At 43.1% G+C, this 18583-nt stretch overlaps 1 protein-coding gene across 3 annotated transcripts; it reads left to right on the top strand.

The window, feature by feature from the left end:
* The first annotated feature begins 2166 nt into the window (after positions 1–2166).
* On the top strand, positions 2167–16991 carry tnni2 (troponin I2, fast skeletal type). Of its 3 annotated transcripts, XM_033039012.1 has the most exons (8): positions 2167–2292; positions 4134–4164; positions 5083–5089; positions 7951–7995; positions 8085–8216; positions 11102–11191; positions 11921–12103; positions 15955–16991. In XM_033039012.1, the coding sequence occupies exons 2-8, from the start codon at positions 4157–4159 to the stop codon at positions 16042–16044; spliced, it is 555 nt and encodes a 184-aa protein (XP_032894903.1). In that variant the 5' UTR covers positions 2167–2292; positions 4134–4156; the 3' UTR covers positions 16045–16991. The 3 variants fall into 3 exon arrangements, with proteins under 3 accessions (XP_032894903.1, XP_032894904.1, XP_032894902.1); XM_033039013.1 differs by lacking the exon at positions 5083–5089 and having other exon boundaries at positions 4134–4168; XM_033039011.1 differs by lacking the exons at positions 2167–2292; positions 4134–4164; positions 5083–5089 and having other exon boundaries at positions 7912–7995.
* Positions 16992–18583: the final 1592 nt, after the last annotated feature.

An 18583-nucleotide genomic window follows, 5' to 3' on the forward strand; every position in this document is an offset into this window, starting at 1 on the left:
GTGCACCTTGAGCGAAATTTCGTTGCATTTGACTCTCCAATCAGGTAAATAGTAAAAGTAAAAGTGCTAGGTGCGTCCATAAAAATGCCTCATGTGCATGGTTCTGTAAAATAAATATATATAAAAAGTTTTAAAAAAGTGTCGATATTTTAAAAGTTCTAGCCTCGGTTTTGTTGATTGTTCAGTAATCTTATGGCCTGGGGGATGAAGCTATTGCAGAACCTGGTTGTCCCACTCTTCATGCTGCGGTACCTCCTCCCAGAGTTAAGCAGTATAAACAGTCCAAATAGTGGGTGTGTGGGGGCTCTGGTAATGCCCTTAGCTCTAATCAGACAGCGCTTGTACCCCATGTCCATGATGGAAGGAAGAGAAGTCCCAATGATTTTATTATTGTCACGAGTACTGAGTCACGGTAAAAAGGTTTTGCTTATGTGTTTTACAATGACATCACATCACACTATACATGAGCACAATCAGCCATATGCAAGTACAACAGACAGTACAGCGGAGAAAAATACCAGGGTGCAGAGTAGTGTTCTGAAGTCTGATAACAGCAGGGAAGAAGACGTTGGTGAGAACGCATTTAGAGTATTGTGTTCAGTTCTGGGCACCATGTTATAGGAAAGATATTGTCAAGCTTGAAAGGGTTCAGAGAAGATTTACAAGGATGTCGCCAGGACTAGAGGGTCTGAGCTATATAGAGAGGTTGAGTAGGCTGGGTCTCTATTCCTTGGAGCGCAGGAGGATGAGGGGTGATCTTATAGAGGTGTATAAAATCATGAGAGGAATAGGTCGGGTAGATGTACAGAATCTCTTGCCCAGAGTGGGGGAATCGAGGACCAGAGGACATAGGTTCAAGGTGAAGGGGAAAAGATTTAATAGGAACCTGAGGGGTAACTTTTTCACACAAAGGGTGGTGGGTGTGTGGAACAAGCTGCCAGAGGAGGTATTTGAGGATGGCACTATCCCAACGTTTAAGAAACAGCTAGACAGGTACACGGATAGGACAGGTTAGGAGGGATATGGACCAAGTGCAGGCAGGTGGGCCTAGTGTAGCTGGGACATGTTGCCAGTGTGGGCAAGTCGGGCCAAAGGGCTTGTTTTCTCACAGTATCACTCTATGACTCTAAGCTGTTCCTGAGTCTGGTGGTACAGGCTTTCAAACTTTTCTGTCATATTGTTTAACTGTTTAATTGTTGATTAGACTCCCCACTATTTAGGTCTGTACAACTATCAGACTTTCAATGTTCTATTATTCTATCTGTCATCTTGTGCATCTCCTTTAATCTTTGCCCGTCTCACCTTATAGCTGTGCCCTTGGCTCTTTGACATTTCTACCCTGGCAAAAGGGTTCTGACTATCTACCCTATCTATACCTCTCTTACTTTTACATATTTCTACCAGGTCTCTCCTCAACTTGTGATGCTCCAGAGAAAACCACACAACACAACAGAACAATTCCAGAAATGGATTACACAGAGGTTTAGAAGGTTGTGTGAAGTTTTTAAGGAACTTCGGTGCACTCATAATTTTGTTTATAAGTAATAGGCGCAGAATCAGGCCATTTGGCCCATCAAGTGTACTTCGCCATTCAATCATGGCTAATCTATCTTTCCCTCGCAACCCCAATTTGCTCAGTGTTGCCTGCCTCTTTTAAATTTACGTTCATGGCTTGGGATCTTGGCTGTGGCGGAATGATTACGCCTCCATGATCTTGGAGAACTCATCGCCCAGTTTATTTTAGTTTAGTTTGGAGATATAGCGTGGAACCAGGCCCTTTGGCCCGCCGAGTCCATGCTGACCAACAATCACCCAAATGCTAGTTCTATCTTACACATTAGAGACAATTTACGGAGGCCAATTAACCTGCACATCTTTGGAATGTTAGGTGGGCCGAACGGCCTGTTTCCACACTGCACCTCTAAAGTAAAGGAATGATTAACTCTGATATTAGGATGCCAATATGTCCTTTACAATCCTGACTTCAACAAGAACCATTAAGCGAGTGAAAGTTTCACCGTTTTTGTTTAAAGAGATTTCTTCAGCTCAACAGCTCCTTGAAGTAGCTTTGCAGCTGATTTATTTATACTCTAGACGCTCAGCTTGGGTATTTCTGGAGTCCGGAGTCTATTGGTCTAAGGAGAACTCATTGCCATAAAGAGAAAGCTGCTTTTTGCTGACCCATCACACAAAGCACTTTATACTGCTTGCTTTTGAAACCTGCCTGTGGCTCCCCAGTCTTCTCTTCACCCTCTCCATACTCCCGTCTGTCTTCTGCCTTCTTTATTCCAGGTGAGCTCTAAGTTTGACTTTACAAATCTCTCTCTTGATGTCCTCTTTCGCAAAAATCTTTCTCACTGTGCATTATTAATTTCAACTTGGAATCTTTATTTTTATAATTGCCAAATCATTTGTCATATTAATCTATCTGGTAAAATGTTGTCTTCTAACTGTTGCCATACTTATTTCAACTTGGAATCTTTAATTTTCCAATTGCCATTTAATTTGTCTTATTAATCTATTTGGTAAAATGTAGTCTTCTAACTGTGTGTCTATCAAACAAAATAAAACCTTTTCTAAGGCCACCATTTAATATTATAGAAATAAATATTTAATTGGCTAATCACTTTTATAAATCTGTTCATCGGTCTCAATATGTCAATTTCTGTACCTCATTATTGTTTTAAAATCATTATATAATGTTGGATTTTAAATGATGACGGATATTCCGAGAATGTTAGTTTCTTCCCAGCTGTTATCAAGCAACTGAACCATCTCATCAACAACTAGAGAGCGTTCCTGAGTTACAATCTACCTCATTGTAAACCCTCGGATTATCTACAATTGGACTTTACTGGACTTTATCGTGCACTAAACGTTATTCCTTTTATCCTGTGTCTGTACACTGTGGACGGCTCGATTGTAATCATGTATAGTCTTTCCGCTGACTGGTTAGCACGCAACACATGACACATTGGTACACATGACAATAAACTAAACTGATACTAAACTAAACTAAGCTAAAACGAAGCTAAAACTAAACGAAAGCTAAACTAAACAAAAACTACATTTAAACTACATTGTAGGCAAAGACATGGATTTATTTTCCATAAATTACTTCCTTTGGCAGCAACTTCGATCAGTGGTTGAGATGGGTGGAGAAGTTCTTCAGTTTTACGGGAGGGAGGATGTCCCTCAGACAGTTGCGTGTCTACCACCTGCCACTGGTCTTAGACTGTGGGGCTCTGAGGAATGATTGACATTAAGAAATGCTTCCGCCAAGCATCTGCTACCCTTCGCGTTCAAACCAAATTTAGAAGCACTTTCTCAAATTAATTTCCAAAATGCCAACCATTCTAAAGGATTCGGTTTCTACATAGCTAATCTTTCCCTCTCGGGTCTGGTTTTGAAAACCATTACAAGTCATCAGGACTCAGCTATTGAGAATTCTTTCTCCCCATCTCCATATTGTTTAAATGGAATGTAAGCATTGTGACCAAAATCCACCAACATTATAATTATTATTTTCAACCTGCAATCTTGATTTTTACAATAGCCATTTCACTTGTCTAATTAATTTATTTGGCAAAATCTGGTCTTCTAACTGTGTCTATTGAACAAAAGAAATCATTTTCTAAGGCCCTCAATTAAAATAATTAAGACTATTTGCAATGAACATAAGACATAAAATAAACAATAATGCCTTACAACGCTAAGAACAATATCTTGCACTTTGCGCTATCCATTGTACTAAAGTTTGATTATATTTATGTAGAGTATTCACTGATCTGTATGGATAACATACAACACAAAGCTGTCCACTGTACCCCAGTACACTTGACAATAATATACCTAAACATTTGAGGTTAAATCATTAAGTTAGTAACTTAAAGGTACACAAAATTGCTGGGGAAACTCAGCGGGTGCAGCAGCATCTATGGAGCGAAGGAAATAGGCGACGTTTCGGGCCGAAAAAAAGAAGGGTTTCGGCCCGAAACGTCGCCTATTTCCTTCGCTCCATAGATGCTGCTGCACCCGCTGAGTTTCCCCAGCAATTTTGTGTACCTTCGATATTCCAGCATCTGCAGTTCCCTTTTGAACAAGTTAGTAACTTAATTGTTCTTTATCCACAGGGTCATAAAACACAACCGTCACAATGGGAGAGTAAGTATTACCTGAAGCTTTACATAATTTAATTTGTAGTGTCTGATTTAATGGGCATGCAATTGGCAAATTAATTTCAATACAGTTAAGTGCATAAGAAGACCAGGCGTTATATGGAAACAAGGAACTGCAAATGCTGATTTACAAATAAATAGTTGCAAAGTGTTGATGTAATTCAGCGGGTCAGGCAGCATCTCTGGAGTACATGGATAGGTGGAGGTTTAGGCCGGGACACTTCTTCAGACTGATAACTGGGGGATGGGGGGAAGGGTGAGAAAGCTCTGGAGAGAGAAGAGGCAAGAGAATGTGTGCCAGGTAACGGGTAGATAAAGGCATACTTAAAAAAACATTACTTGGCCAGCAAAAATCTGAATAGGGTAAGGGGGCAAAGAAAGAGGATCTAAAGATATAGAACCACAGGTTCATAAAAATTGGCAGCGTTGGTAAATAAGGCCTTAGAAAAATACGACATTCATCTTTAGAAGGCCAAATCAGGAAGGCAGGAAATATGTGTTAAATTTATATTCAACCACATATTGGGCCCCATATCTGAGGAAGGATGTGCTGGTGTTGTCGAGGGTCCAGAGGAGGTTTACGAGAATGATCGCAGGGATGATTGGGTGAACGTGTGATGAATACTGGGCCTGAACTTGCTGGAGTTTAGGATGAGGGGACACCTCATTGAAACTTACCAAATAGTGAAAGGGTTGAAAAGACGTACAGATATGTGGGTTAATTGGCTTCAGTGAAATTATACATTGTCAGTGTGTAGGACAGTGCTGGTGTACAGGGTGATCGCTGGTCGGTAGGGACTAATTGGGCCAAATTGCCTGTTTCCGCGCTGTATGTCTAAAGTCTAATAAACAATGACATCTGGAATTAGCTTGGAATCTAATGGCTTGTTCTTTCTCTTCACAGCGACGAGGTATTTTCTTGGATGTCTGACCTGCGACAAATTGTTTGACTGCATGATAATATTAAGGCTGGTGTAAATGCAATTTAACTCATGATTCAAAGATCTCACTCACTGTGTTACCTAAAGCTTGCTACAATCACACTCTGCATTCCAACATCACTAGGATGTTTAGTCAGCATGGTTTTGTACGCTGGAGGTCGTGTCTCACAAATCTGAATGATTTTTTTTGAAGATGTGACCAGGTTCCACATTGTAGGCTGCTCTGGAAGATTAGATTGCATGGGACCCAAGGAAAGATTGCTGAATGGATAGCAAATTGACTCCATTGAAGGAAGCAGAGGGTAATGGTGGAAGGTTGCTTCTCAGACTGGATGCTTTGTGACTAGTGGTGTGCTACAGGGTTCGGTGCTGGGCCCATTACTGTTTGTCATTTACATCAATGATTTGGATGAGAACATACAGGGCAAGATTAGCAAGTTTGCTGATGATACAAAAGTTAGTGGTTTTGCAGATAGTGAAGATAGTTGTGAACGATTGCAGCAGGATCTGGATCGATTGTCCAGGTGGGCAGTGACGGAATTTAACACAGAGAAGTGTGAGGTGTTGCATTTGGGAGTCGAACAAGGGCAGGACCTATACAGTAAATGGTAGGCCTCTGGGTAGTGTTGTAGAGCAGAGGGATCTAGGAGTACAGGTGCATGGTTCCTTGAAGGTCGAGTCGCAGGTAGATAAGTTGGTCAAAAAGGCTTTTGGCACTTTGGATATCAGTCAGGATATTGAGCATAGAAGTTGGGAGGTCATGTTGCAGTTGTATAAGACGTTGGTGAGACCGCATTTAGAATATTGTGTTCAGTTCTGGGCACATGTTATAGGAAAGATATTATCAAGCTTGAAAGGGTTCAGAAACGATTTACGAGGATGTTGCCAGGACTAGAGGATGTGAGCTATAGGGAGAGGTTGAGTAGGCTGGGTCTCTATTCCATGGAGCGCAGGAGGATGAGGGGAGATCTTGTAGAAGTATACAAAATCATGAGAGGAATAGATCAGGTAGATGCACAGAGTCTTTTGCCCAGAGTAGGGGAATCGAGGATATAGGTTCAAGGTGAAGGGGAAAAGATTTACTATGAATCTGAGGGGTAACTTTTTCACACAGAGGGTGGTGGGTGAATGCAACAAGCTGCCAGACGAGGTAGTTGAGGCTGGGACTATCCCATCATTTAAGAAACAGTTACACAGGTACATGGATAGGACAGGTTTGGATGGATATGGACCAAGCGCAGGCAAGTGGGACTAGTGTAGCTGGGACATTGTTGGCTGGTGTGGGCGAGTTGGGCCGAAGGGCCTGATTCCACACTGTATCACTCTTTGTCTCCATGACTATGACTAACCCTATATTAGGTGTGTGAAATATTCCTGCATATCCCCTGGCATGCCTAATTTGTCCCAGAGTTATGTGAGTGGTGATCATAGTAACTCTCTGTGCCTTTGGCAAATGATCCACAGGTAGTTTATAGGCAACATCCTACTGGGTGTAGGCTGCATCTGTAATTACAAATGATGAGGGTAAAGACATACATTTTCCACTGCCGACAGTATTATCACATGTGTAATAATAATATTACAACAGCAATAAGCCTAAAAACATTGTACATAGAACAGCACAGCACAGGAACAGGCCCTGCAGCCCACAATGTTCATGTCAAACATGATGCCACATTGAATTGATCTCCTCTGCCTGCATGTGGTCCATATCCCTCCATTCCTTGCATATCCACGTGGCTCTCTTAAACGCCACTATTGTAAAAGTGTTTATGATAGGGCTATGTAGACAAAAAAAACAAAGTGCTGGAGTAACTCAGCAGGTCAGGCAGCATCTCTGAAGAACATGGATAGGTACAACTCCTTTGGTTTAGTTTAGTTTAGAGACACAGCATGGGAACAGGCCCTTCGGCCCACCGAGTCCACGCTGACCATCGATCACCCGTTCACACTAGTTCTATGTTATCCCACTTTCTCATCCACTCCCTCCCTACACACTAGGAGCAATTTACAGCAGCCAAACTGCAGGTCTTTGGGATGGGGGGGGGAGCCGGAGCACCCGGAGGAAACCCACGCGGTCACAGGCAGAACGTGCAAACTCCGTACAGACAGCCCCCGTAGTGAGGATCGAACCCGGGGCTCTGTCACTTTGAGTCACCGTGTAATAGAACATCCAGGGGACACTTTATACTTCATGCAGAACACACAATTGTAAGGAGTGAGTGAAACAAATAGCACAGATAAAGAAAAGGACACAAAGTGCTGGAGTAACTCAGCGGGTCAGGCAGCATCTCTAGAGAATGATTTTCAGCCTGAAGAAGGGTCCCGACCCGAAACGTCACCTATCCATGTCCCACGCGGTCACAGGGAGAACGTGCAAACTCCACACACAGCATCCGAGGTTAGGATCGAACCAAGGACCCAGGCGCTATGAAGCAGCAGCTCTACCAGCTGTACCATTATGCCACCCGAAAGGTACAGCATGGAAGCAGGCCCTTTGGCCCGCCGAGTCCTTACTGACCATCGATTACCCGTTCACACTAGTTTTATGTTACCCGACTTTCTCTTACATTCCCTACACACCAGGAGAAATTTGCAGAGGGCCAATTGACCTACGAATCTGCACGTCTTTGGGATGTGGGAGGAAACCAGAGGAACCAACTCTGGATTTTAAAATACTATGGGATTTTGGGCCCAGCTTTGCTCTAACTGCTGATTTGGAAGTTACTGCTCAATAACAGCATGTCCCTCTGCTCATGCAGTGATTTACACTAATCTGGCTTCAACTTGCCTTCCGATCCATTCTCATGTTCTCTGTTTATTTATTACAGCAGAAAAAATCCAAGATGAACTCATCTCGTAGAATGCACCTGAAGGTAACCTTTCCAATCGATTGCACACTTTCCCCTTGTTCGTTGTGATTATTTCCCCTGTAACTGAAGGCTTTATCACACCTGTCTTGCAGAGCTTACTGCTTTCACTTGCCAAAAGTGCAATCGAGAAGGAGGAAGCAGATCGAATAACGGAGAAGGAGAGGTACATGGGAGAACATTGCGTACCATTGCAGATTTCCGGGGCTTCCATGGCAGACTTACAGGTTACTTCAATCTAATTTTCTTTAAACAAAATCTAGCTTTGGTGGCTCAAAGGAGTTCACAGATGTTATACAAGTATAACATTATCAGGTCAGAAATTACAGTGAATTTGATGTAGCCCAGTCTAGTTTAGCTTAACTTAGAGACACAGCGCGGAAACAGGCCCTTTGGCCCACCGAGTCCACGCCAACAAGCGATCACCACACATTAACACTATCCTACACACACTGGGAACAATTTACAATTTTGCCAAGCCGATTAACCTAAAAAATCTGCACGTCTTTGGAGTGTGGGAGGAAACCGGAGCTCCCAGAGAAAACCCACGCAGGTCACGGGGAGAATGTATAAATGCCGTGCGGACAGCACCCGCAGTCAGGATCGAACTTGGGTCTTTGGAATTGTAAGGCAGCATCTCCACTGTGCCATCCCCTGCCCATCACACAGACCAGACTCCCCACCATTGACACCATCTTCACTTCATGCTGCCTCGAAAAAGCAGCCAACCTAAGTTCACAAGTCATAGGAGCAGAATAAGTCTACTCTGCCATTCTATCATGGCTGTTCCACCTTTTTCCTCTTTCATCCCCGTTCTTCTGCCTTCTCCCCATAACCTTTGACACCCTTATTAATCAAGACCCTGTCAATCTCGCCTTAAAAATGCACAAAGTCTTGGCTTCCACAGTCGTCTGTGGCAATGAATTCCGCAGATTAATCAAAAAGGCTTGTCCCAGCCCCGGTCGTTCTTTCTTCTCCCTGCTCCCGTCAGGCAGAAGCTGGAGAAGATTGAAAGTGCGCATCACCGCACTCAGGAACAGCTTCTTCTCTTCTGTATTACTCACCCATTTACACTAATTCCACACTATCCCCATTTCATTCTCCCCATATTCTCATTGTCTCCCTCCTCAGATTTTACCACTCATTTTCACACTAGTGATAACTTACAGTGATGTACTAACTCAACAACCATATGCCTTTGTATCGTACCATGTAGCATAGGCTAGGTCCGATTCACCTCCACCTCATTGCAGACATTGGACTTTGTCTCTAGAACAGATTACTACAATGCTGAGAACTATATTCTGCACTCTGTATCTTCCTCTTTGCCGACCTATTGTATTTGTGTTTGGCTTGATCATATGTATGTATAGTATGATCTGATTTTACTGGATAGCACACAACACAAAACCTTGGTACACGTGACAATAATAAACCAAAACATTGGTTGATTTGATTTGATTGGATAGCATGCAAATAAATTATTTTTCACTGTACTGCATGTGGCAATAATAACCTAAATGGCGGCACATTGGCGCAGCGGTAGAGTTGCTGCCTTACAGCACTTTCAGTGCCAGAGACCCGGGTTCGATCCCGACTACGGGTGCTGTCTGTACGGAGTTTGTACGCTCTCCCCGTGACCACGTGGGTTTTCTCCGAGATCTTCGGTTTCCTCCCACACTCCAAAGACGTACAGATTTGTAGGTTAATTGGCTTGGTATAAATGTAAATTGTCCCTAGTGTGTGTAGGAGCGTGTTAGTGTGGGGATTACTGGTCAGTGCGGACTCGGTGGACCGAAGGGCCTGTTTCCGCGCTGTATCTCTAAACTAAACTAAACTAAAAAATAAACATTATTGATTTGATTAAATAGCAGGCAAATAAAATATTTTCCCATGTGACAATAATAAACTGAAACCTAAGTGAAAGATTTTAGTTTGGTTGCAAAGATCAATGTGGAAGGAGATTATAGTTTTGGAAAGAATCTTTGTTATCAATGAAAATATTGCTTCATTTATCAATGGTGTTTCTGGAATTTAGTATAAAATGTTCACTTAAAGATCCATGTTCACTTAAAGATCCCTTTCTTCTCAGGATATTACCTTACTTGTAAAATGTAGTTGATAATTAATCATGAGTCACTTACTCCCACATAAAATGTCCATTGGAGATTTTTACTTTGATACTTCACCTGTTCTGAACTCAATTCATTGCAACAACTTACCCCACACACCAACTTAGTCCATAAACAGTGTAGTGTCGTGATGGGAGTATCTTCATTATATTCTCGCCGCTCAATGGATCCCCTGTTCAGAAACACTTCCCCCATCTCAAGAAATTGCAGCCATTTTGCAGAAATTGTAATTTTATGCTCCTCTTTTAGTGGGACGTTGGTTAACTGGAGATATAGCGTGAATCCGTTTTCAGGTCCTCCTCTGTTGGACATGGTTTTGATTGAAAGAAACAGCATGGAAACTGGCCCTTCGACCCACCAAGCCTTTGCCAAACATCGATCATCCGTTCACACTAGTTCCATGTTATCCCACTTTCTTAACCACTCCCCACACACTGGGGACAATTAACAGAGGGCCAATTAACCGCACGTCTTTGGGATGTGGGAAGAAACCGGAGCACCATTGAGAAATAAAAATAGATACAGGAAAATGCAGATTCTGGTTAACTACAAAAAAAGACACAAAGTAGTAACTCACTGGAGTAACTCAGTGGGCCGGGCAGCATCTCTGGAGAACGTTTCGGTTTGGGACCTTTCTTCAAATTGAGGAAGGGTCATGTCTTTTTTTTGTTAAACAGCATCTGCTATTCCTTATTTCTACCGACGAGAAATGTTGTATGACAATTCTTCTTCCACATTTTAATTTCTAGTAATCATTCGCCCATGCCAATATGAAGTGGAAGAATTCAAGAAAGCCTTCCCAGTCAAGCGGCTATTTCTTCCCATTTTAGACATTTCTGGTCTTGATCCTATAGCTCCCAACTTGTCCACTAGTTTCAGTAAAAATGAGCGTGTACTTTAAACTGCACTCCAGTTTCAGAATGAAGAACAAGACATAGAGTTGGCACAATGCTAAATATTCTTACTATCTGTCTCAACAGGAGATATGCAAAAAGCTTCATGGCACTATCGATGTGGTTGATGAGGAGAGATATGACTTGGAAATCAAAGTTACTAAGACAGGCAAAGAGGTATGATTATCTTTCCTGAATATGTTCAACTTATCTTTCTTCCTTTATGGAGTGGCATTTTGAATGCCATAGATAGTTCATGGATATGATGGAATATGAGTTGGGACGTTATGTTGCAAACGTACAGGACATTGGTGAGGCCACATTTGGAGTATTGTGTTTAGTCTTGGTCACCCTGTTATAGGAAGGATGTTGTTAAGCTGGAAAGGGTGCGGAGAGGATTTACGAGGATGTTACCAGGACTCGAGGGCCTGAGCCATAGGGAGAGGTTGAGCAGGCTAGGACTTATAGAGGTGTACAAGATCTTAAGAGGATTAGTTTGGGTAAATGCAGTCTTTCATTCAGAGTCGGGGAATCAAGATCTACGGGTTTAAGGTGAGGGGGGGTAAAGATACAATAGGCACCTAAGGGGTAACTTTTTTACACAAACGGTGGAATGGTAGTTGAGGCAGGTACTATCATACCATTTCTGAAACATTTGGACAGGTACATGGATAAGAAAGGTTTGGAGGGATATGGGGCAAATGCAGGTAGGTGGGACTAATGTGGATGGGGCAAGTTGGTCGGCGTTTTGATAGTACCTGCCTCAACTACATCCTATGGCAGCTTGTTCCATACACCCACCATCCTCTGTGTAAAAATGTTGGTTGTAACGTTTGCAGCCGAGATTTTCCTTTGGATTCTATTTAGATGTAGATGTGCCAACCCTTGAATCTGTCAATGTTGCAGATTGATGACCTGAATCTGAAAGTCTTTGACCTGAAGGGCAAGTTTAAGAGGCCACCCCTCAAGAGAGTGCGCATGTCAGCCGACGCCATGTTGCGTGCGCTGCTGGGCTCCAAACACAAGGTGTCCATGGATCTGAGAGCCAACCTGAAGCAGGTGAAGAAAGAGGACACTGAGAAGGAGAAGGTAAGTCATCACCAACGGAATGCATGGCTGGTCCTTGTGGTGCTTGCTCTCATGACACCATCTGTTAACAGGCAACCAAATCGTCCTCCCACTAGCTAGTTCATGGTCACAGGTTCTAGAAGCAGAATAAAACCATTCAGCCCATCAGGTCTACTCCACCATTCAACGTATGAATGAATGAATAAGTTTATTGGCCAAGTATATTCACATACAAGGAATTTGCCTTGGTGCTACACCCGCAAGTAACAACATGACATACGGTTTAAGAAGGAACTGCAGATGCTGCAAGATCAAAGGAAGACAAAAATGCTGGAGAAACTCAGCGGGTGAGGCAGCATCTATGGAGCGAAGGAAATAGGTGACGCTTCGGGTCGAGACCCTTCTTCAGACTGATGTGGGGATGGGGAGGGCGGGAAGGAGAAAGGAAGAGGCAGAGACAGTGGGCTGTGGGAGAGCTGGGAAGTGGAGAGGAAAGAGGGAGAAAGCAGGAACTACCTGAAATTGGAGGTCAATGTTCATACAGCTGGGGTGTAACTACCCAAGCGAAATACGAGGTGCTGCTCCTCCAATTTACGGTGGGCCTCACTCTGGCCATGGAGGAGGCCCAGGACATAAAGGTCGGATTCGGAACGGAAAGGGGAGTTAAAATGCTGAGCCACCGGGAGATCAGGTTGGTCATTGTGAACCAAGCGGAGGTGTTGGGCGAAGCGATCGCCAAGCCTACGCTTGGTCTCGCCGATGTAGAGCAGCTGACACCTAGAGCAGCGGATGCAATAGATGAGGTTGGAGGAGGTGCAGGTGAACCTCTGCCGCACCTGGAAAGACTGCTTGGGTCCTTGGATGGAGTCAAGGGGGGAGGTAAGGCGACAAGTGTAGCACTTCCTGTGGTTACAAGGGAAAGTGCCAGGAGAGGGGGTAGTTTTGGTGGGAAGGGACGAATTGACCAGGGAGTTACGGAGGGAGCAGTCTCTGCGGAAAGCCGAAAGGAGAGGAGACGGGAAGATGTGGTGGGATCCCGTTGGAGGTGGCGAAAATGTCAGAGGATTACCTGTTGTGAACTGCAGATGCTGGAAAATCATGACACACAGTGACATTTAGGAATGACACATAAAACATTAATAATAAAACATGATCAATTAAATATGTGAATTAAATAAAAGTACCAGAGCAAAAGGAGGCTACAGTTTTTTGGTTATTGAGTAGAGCTACTACTCATGGAAAAAAGCTGCTTTTATGTCTGGTTTATAATCATGGCTTATCTATCTTTCCATCTCAATCCCATCCTCCTGCCTTCTCCCCATAACCCCTGACACCCGTACTAATCAAGAATCTATCATCTCCGCCCTAAAAATATTCATTGACTTGGCTTCCACAGCCGTCTGCAGCAATGAATTCTACAGATTCACCGCCCTCTGACGGAAGAAGTTCCTCCTCACCTCATCCAGTAGCCCTGAATACCAACTGCTGCCATACATTACAGCACTAGACACAACAGTGGCCAAGTTAGCACACCAATTCCTCCACCTCCTCAGAGGGCTTAGGAAGTTCGGCATGTCCCCAACAATACATACCAACTTCTACAGATGTGCCATAGAAAACATCTTATTGTGATGCATCACAACTTGGTTTGAGAACAAATCCATCCAAGACCATGTGAAATTGCAGAGAGTTGTGGACATAGCCCAGACCATCACTCAAACCAACCTTCCTTCCATCGACTCCATTTATATTTCACACTGTCTCGTCAAGGACACCAGCATAATCAAGGACCAATCTTATCCCAGTCACTCCCTCTCCCACCAGGCAAGAGGTACAGGAGCTTGAAAATGTATACAGCGTAAAAAGCGTACCTCGCTACACGTGACCATAAATTAAACTAACTAAACTAACTAACTCCAGATTCAGGGTCAGTTCTTTCCCCCAGCTACTTATCAGGCAAATGAACCATCCTATTACCAACTAGGTAGTGGTCCTCACTTCCCATCTACCTCATTGGAGAGCTTTAAAATATATTTAAATGGACTTTATAGTACTTTATCTTGCACTAAACCTCATACCCATTATTATGTCTCAATATATTTTAGCCTGCTTGATTGTAATATTGTATGGTCTTTTCGCTGATTTGATAGCACGCAACAAAAAACTTTTCACTGTTCCTCTGTACATATGACAATAATAAACTAAACTAAACTAAACATTCACCTCTGACCATATTGAGGTGCAGCAACAATATGGACAGGATAGGTTCAGAGGGATATTGGCCAAACAGTGGACATGATGATTCGTGTGGGCAAGGTGGGCCGAAGGGCCTGCTCTACGACCATGACTATATGACTCTGGCTCTGTGACTCTACTGGAATGCACAGTAGCACAGCGGTAAAGCTGCTGCCTTACAGCGCCAGAGACCCGGGTTCGATCCTGACTACGGGTGATGTCTTATGAGGCTCATTTTCCTCCATCACTCAGTCTTTCAGATTCCAACCATCTCATGGGTAAAAAAAACTTCCTCCTCAGATCCCCTTTCAAACCTCTTACCACTTCATCTCTACCTCAGAAAACAAAGAATTCCACTGCACATCTGTACAAGTGACAATAAAGAACCATTGACTGTTACCGGACTGTGAACCATCCTCACAACAAATAGAGAGCAGTCCTTAGCTACTACATACGTCCTTGGAGACCCTCGGACTATCTTTGATCGGACTTATTGGACTTTATCTTGCACGAACCATTATTCATGTTATTCACTTTATCATATGTATGTACACTGTGGGTGGCTCAATGGTAATCATGTATTGTCTTTCCACTGACTGGTTAGCAGGCAACTAAAGCTTTTCACTGTACCTCGGTACACGTGACAATAAACAAAACTAAACTTAAACTATTGACTTCCCTCTCCACGTTAGGTTAAAACACATCTTCTGCACCTATCTTGCATATCTCCACAATGATACATCTGATTCAATGATGCTCCTTGTTGTGTGTCCAAAGTCACATCATGGGTGGGATAATTGGTCTTAACACCACAGACAAAGAAAGGCTGTTTTACTGGACGGTTCCATCCTATAACAGTTCTTGCTGGAGGCAGAGGTACAGTAACATAATGGTTGATTCATGGATTAAAGATAGAGCTCTGTACCACTAATTCAGAGACACAAGTTCAAATCCCACAACACCTTGAGAATTTCAATTGGAGTCACTAAATGAAATCTGGAAATTAAAAAAAACTGAAACTACTCTCTTTATGCCATTGATCACCCCATACACTAGCCCTATCCTACGCACTAGGGACAATTTACAATTTCACCAAACCAATTAACCTACAAACCCGCACGTCTTTGGAGTGTGTGAGGAAACTGGAGCACCCAGAGAAAACCCACGTGGTCACAGGGAGAATGTACAAACTCCATACAGACAGCAGCCGTATTCAGGATCGAATCCGAGTCTCTGGCGCTGTGAGGCAGCAACTCTACCGCTGCACCACTGCGCCGCCCCATCTAGGAAAGTACTGGATTCTTGTAAGACCCCATCAAATCCACCTATATCCTTGAGTGAACAGATTTGACACACTTAAACTGTCTCAGCCTTATGTGAGGACTCTTACCTCCACCAACATGGCTGACTCCCACTGCCTCCTCGGTTCAGGGGCATTTAGGGATGGATACTAGATACTGGCATTGCTCATAACACGAATAGGCGCATATAACATCGACCCAGCTGAGTTAGGTAGAGCTGAGTCAGTGTGAAGTGTGGATGGAATCTTCTACTGATGGAAGCATGTGCTATCAAAGTTCATGTCATCACTTTATGGCATCTCGTTCTATAATGTTTACAAATCGCTCTTTCCTCAGGACCTGCGGGATGTCGGAGACTGGCGTAAGAATATTGAGGAGAAGGCTGGAATGGAAGGCAGGAAAAAGATGTTTGAGGGTGCTGAATAAAAGATCACTCCATAAAACCTCATGCTGTATTGTAGTTCGTGTTTGTAATACATTATATGTAGGTCAGCTTTGTGCTCAGCTGCATTGGAAATAATCTGTGCTGATTTAGTTAGTTCTGGTTAGGCTAGATGAATAGTATGCCTGTTGGATCCAAATGAGCTTCATCCATTATTTTACTGCCAGGCTTCAAGCCATAGCCCGCTGACGCAGGCCAATAAACATAATCTGCCATTGATTATTGACTTGCCCTTGCCCATTTAATACCAGGAAGCACAAAATGCTGAGGGAATTAGATGGTATTAAAAGGAGACAGGGCAACCAGAACATTGGTGAGCAGGTACAATAACCGGCCTTATCCTTACTGAACAGACTGCAGGAATGTGGAATTAACAAAGTAAAGACCGAGAGAGTTTTGTTAGCTTGTGTACGTGAATCCATGGTCAAATTATATGAAGGAAGAAAAATAAAGAGAAGGGAAAAAATCAGGTTAAAAGAGAGATATAAAGTGGACAAAGTGAAAGCTGAAGCTTCATAAAAGAAAATGCAGTGAATAAGATGGTTATGACTTTCTCTAATGAGTTTAGTTTGTAACTGCCCTGAAAACTGAGTATCCTTATACTGTTCATTGAATTTGTTATGCTGATCAAGGCAATGATTTGCTCTTTCTATTTGGATTGCTAACATCAGCCAAGAATCTGCTCTCAGCTAAGTCAGTGCATCATTTCCATTTAATTAATGTTGAACACTGTAAGCTCAATGTTATTTTGGCAGTAAACTATGGCCCATTATGTATCACCATGCAGCCCCATACATGTCAAGTGTCCTTTACTTTGGAATAACATGAAGGTTATTAACAACTTTGTAGAATTACCAGCAAGAACATTTATTTTATGACCTATATGTACTCCAGATCTAAAGCGAAAGTGTAAATAAATTCTTGAAAGCAGGGTTGATTTTTTTTAGTTGTAATTAGTCTGAGGCCTCATTTGGTCACTTTTGCTGCAATTTAGTTTTAGAGATCCAGCGCAGAAACACGCCCTTCGGACCACCGTGTTCCCACAGAACGTCGCACTCGTTCCATGCTATCCCACTTTTGCATTAATTCCCGACACACCGAGGGCAATCAACTTCCAAACCCGCACGTCTTTGGGATGTGGGAGGAAACTGGAGCACCCAGAGATATCCCATGAGGTCCCTGGGAGAACATGCAAACTCCACTTAGACTGCACCCGAGGTCAGGATTGAACCCGTGTCTCTGGCATTGTGAGGCAGCAGCTCTACCAGCTGCACCAAAGAGGACCTCTTACACTGGCGGTCAATATAGTGACCAACATCCTTGTGCAGTGTTCTCACTACTGCCCCTAGTGTCCACAACCTAGGGGTGATTGGGGTGGGAGTGCCGCTGGGTGCATGTGAGTTGGATAAATGCCTCACTTCACCTCAGCAAGTAGAACAATGAAACTATCAGAACTTCACCTTCAACGCTCTAACCTACAACCCACTAGCAACATCGGGATTATTTTCCATCCACAAAACATACGACTTCAGGAATGGGTGAAGATTGGCAAATTGAACAAAGACCTAGAATCAAACAGTCATACGGCACGGAAACAGGCCCTTCGGCCCAACTTGCCCATGCCGACCAAGATGCCCCATATTTCCCAGTCTTACTTGCCTGCTTTTGGCCCAATATCCCTCTAAACCTTTCCTATCCATGTACCTGTCGAAATGTCTTTTAAATGTTGTTATAGTATCTGGCTCAGCTACCTCTCTGACAGCTCGTTCCATATACCCACCCTCTGAGTGAAAACGTCACCCATCAGGTTCCTATTAAATCTTGTCCTCTCATCTTAAACATTTGTCCTCTGGTTCTTGATTCCCCTACTCTGCGTAAGAGACTCTGTGCATTCACCCTATCTATTCTCCTCATTATTTTATACATTGCCTGTAGATTGTGGAGGTAAAACAAAATACCGTGAACATCAGAGTAACAATAATAAAATCTATCAAGGTTTTGCCTGAAAATATTTTCAAATAATTTTTAGAACAAGTAAAATAGGTTCTTTGATACAATTAATATGGTCATCCTGCAATGGAGAGCACATTAAACACTTCCATTAACCATGTTTTTATAGCTCCTTTCCCCTCCCCTCTTTATGCCCGCTACCTCCACTCTACTCCAGCAGTAACCCAAGCCGAAATTTAATTCTTAATTGTTATAATTTCTCATGTAAGTTATAATAGTTACTTCAAAACCAGGAACAACAGAATAAAAGGACATACCTTTAGAAAGATGAGGAGGAATTTCTTCAGTCAAGAAGGTGGTGAGCCTGGGGCTTTCATTGCCACAGACAGTGGTGGAGGCCAAGACATGGAGAAGGCAGGAGAATGGGGTTGAGAGAGAAAGTTTGATCAGCCATGAATGAATGGCGGAGTAGACTCGATGGGCTGAATGGCCTAATTCTGCTTCTCTGTCTTATGAATTCATGGACTGGATTCTATCAGAATGGGGTCAACCAATAAACTGCAATGTAACCAG

This window comes from Amblyraja radiata, chromosome 20 (assembly GCF_010909765.2).
Source record: "Amblyraja radiata isolate CabotCenter1 chromosome 20, sAmbRad1.1.pri, whole genome shotgun sequence".
Lineage (NCBI taxonomy): Eukaryota > Metazoa > Chordata > Chondrichthyes > Rajiformes > Rajidae > Amblyraja > Amblyraja radiata.

Bases quoted from the DNA above. Each gene is read 5' to 3' on its own strand.
- tnni2 (XM_033039011.1), top strand. From the start codon at position 7,927: ATGTTCTCTGTTTATTTATTACAGCAGAAAAAATCCAAGATGAACTCA. The intron at 7,996-8,084 runs GTAACCTTTCCA...CCTGTCTTGCAG, and splicing joins CTCGTAGAATGCACCTGAAG to AGCTTACTGCTTTCACTTGC. The intron at 12,104-15,954 runs GTAAGTCATCAC...CTCTTTCCTCAG, and splicing joins AGGACACTGAGAAGGAGAAG to GACCTGCGGGATGTCGGAGA.